Raw genomic sequence first — 2,758 nt, forward strand, 5'->3', positions numbered from 1 at the left:
TAGCATAAGCCACTCAATTCTCAGTTTGGGGAGAGAAAAAAAAGGAGCTTGGAAGATGGTTCAAATCCATCTGGGAAGTTTTTTTTTTTTTTAAACTTTATATATCCCCGCCCCTAGAACCAAGGCTAGAGACTAATGTGCCCCTGTTACTGATGGGAATGTACCATGACCTCAGGGCATACTAAAAGGTTGAAAACTCCAGATTTAAGTGGACTGAATTCTCTTTGTTTACCTGCATACACACAACCAAAATCAAAAGAAGCGATATAGGGATAAAACCTAATAACACTTGTCAGTTAAACCTAATGATAAATACTTATAAAATTAAACGTTAGCTAAAAGTATGCCATTCACATATATGAACTAACCTTTCTTTTCAGAACTCTTCCTTTTTTCTTCAAACCATTTCCCTCTAAATCCCTCTCCATCTCTTGTGACAAAAAGAATTTCATTTCTACTTAAAGCAATATCAGAAATGAAGACTTGGCGTGGATAGGCCCATCGACACTGCTTCAGAGAACTGTTGACTGATCTCCAGCAAAATACCTAAGATAAAACCAAATTTCAGTGGAATAGAAAGCAATATAGCATCTGAACAACCAAAAAATGAAATCAAGAGATATTATCTCTAAAAATAAAAGCTCTGATGAGTATGTTTCAATGTTCATTCTTTCATAGTAAAAGATAAACACTATAAAAGTCAAGATGGTGTGTCTTTCAGAAAATACATCAAGCTAACATGAAGCATTAAAAATGCTTTAAAGACACTCCTCTTATGAAGTAATTTTCACTGTTACTTGTTTGGGGCAAACAGATACAACGGAAAGAAAAACAAAAATCTTAACGCTAAAACTTGGAATGTCAGACTTGGTGTAGTATTTACAAGAATGTAAACCACCCTATGAAAATCCAAACTTTACTCTCAAGGGGGAAAAAAAAGAGATGTCTGCATAACTCAGGTAAAACAAAGTCTTAGAGACAAAAAAATCATAGAATTCAATGGCTTCCACGTGGTTCTGCAAACCTTAGTGTTCCTGAGAAATGGCTCAGGGGCTGCTGCTCAGGGATGGAGAACGATGAGAGGCAGGGTGCTGAGCTTCCCAATCCAGCTCTATCCAGAGCAGCAACCCTTTTATGTGCTTCACAGATTGGTATTCCAAGTATGATTTCATTTGAGCAATTAATACTGCTGATCTTTAAAAGCTCAATCCCCTCATAATTAAGACACCTGAAGCACAGAATGGTTATCTGCCAAGGTCACTCAAAAGTTACGTACACAAAAAGTTGACTATATTGATTAACTGATTCCGTCAGAACTTGGTTGTCATTTTTACAGCAAAGTAATTAATTTTACAGGAATTAAATATCCACGTGTATAAACAAGCTAGATCCCTATTAATGTAAATGAAATAAATCCCGAAGTCAAATGTTTTTTTTTTTGTTTGTTTGTTTTGCAGTACGAGGGCCTCTCACTGTTGAGGCCTCTCCCGTTGCGGAGCACAGGCTCTGGACGCGCAGGCTCAGCGGCCATGGCTCATGGGCCCAGCCGCTGCGCGGCATGTGGGATCTTCCCGGACCGGGGCACGAACCCCTGTGCCCTGCATCGGCAAGCAGACTCTCAACCACTGCACCACCAGGGAAGCCCCCAAAGTCAAGTGTTTTTATATTCAACCTTTTAAATGCAATTCCATGCCTCTGCTTCCTGCTTTTAACACAAATTAGATCTCTAATTCTTAAATATAGTTCCCTCAAATAAAATCATCAACCACAGTAGATTTATGCCTGTAATGTACCAGCAGGTGGAGCTTTATGATTAATTCTTCAATTTCTAAAATGTCAATTTGTATAGCACTTTATAAAACCTCAGAAAACACTTGCATGTTATTTTATAAACAAAAAGCAGAAAGCAATCTGTGTTTTTCCAGTCACAGTGTAAAATTTTTTCAGTGTTTCTAATGTATAATACATATTTTTTAATTGACAATTTTATCAGAGGAATAAAAATTAGAACTCTATTTACTTAAATGAAAAGAGGTAAGAGAGTCTTTTTTTTTTGGCTGCACTGTGCGGCATGCGGAATCTTAGTTTCCTGACCAGGGATTGAACCCGTGCCCCCTGCACTGGGAGTGTGGAGTCTTAACCCCTGGACCGCCAGGGAAGTCCCAGAGATTCTTTATATAGTGATCTAGAAATACATTACATTTTCTATATGATAGTTATGATCTCTGCATATATATTATGTGTACATTTGTTTAAAACCAAATTTGAGAGAAAATTTCCAATTATGTATTTTTAATATTGCCAGCTTAGCTTTTTATTTTTTAAGAATAGTTATATATCTCATATCTATGCAATTCAAAACCATTTTTCAGTACTCAGTGTATATATCAAATAAGCTATCAAAACCTCTTACTTCCATTTTAAGCACAATAAGTGAAACTTTCAACTACAGTTTAACAAGGCAGTACTATGCAACATCAGTTAAATGTCATCATACTTTCTTTGAAATACCAGCTCCCAACTCTCAATAATTAGCACTGGACATCAAAAACAAGTAGGGAGGGCTTCCCTGGTGGTGCAGTGGTTGAGAGTCCGCCTGCCGATGCAGGGGACACAGGTTCGTGCCCCGGTCCGGGAAGATCCCACATGCTGCGGAGCGGCTAGGCCCGTGAGCCATGGCCGCTGAGCCTGCGCGTCCGGAGCCTGTGCTCTGCAAAGGGAGAGGCCACAAAGGTGAGAGGCCCGCGTACCGCAAAAA

General features: G+C 38.8%; 1 protein-coding gene across 4 annotated transcripts in view; it reads right to left on the bottom strand.

The window, feature by feature from the left end:
- The window catches only part of IBTK (inhibitor of Bruton tyrosine kinase), a 93,035-nt gene that overhangs the window by 63,586 nt on the left and 26,691 nt on the right, over positions 1-2,758 (bottom strand). For all 4 annotated transcript variants that reach the window (XM_024757439.1, XM_024757437.1, XM_024757438.1 and 1 more), the window contains exon 10: positions 369-546. In XM_024757439.1, the coding sequence (XP_024613207.1) occupies positions 369-546 (178 nt within the window). The remainder of the gene's footprint in view (positions 1-368; positions 547-2,758) is intronic.

The sequence above is a fragment of the Neophocaena asiaeorientalis genome, unplaced genomic scaffold (genome assembly GCF_003031525.2).
Source record: "Neophocaena asiaeorientalis asiaeorientalis breed wild unplaced genomic scaffold, Neophocaena_asiaeorientalis_V1.1 scaffold253, whole genome shotgun sequence".
Taxonomy (NCBI): Eukaryota; Metazoa; Chordata; class Mammalia; order Artiodactyla; family Phocoenidae; genus Neophocaena; species Neophocaena asiaeorientalis.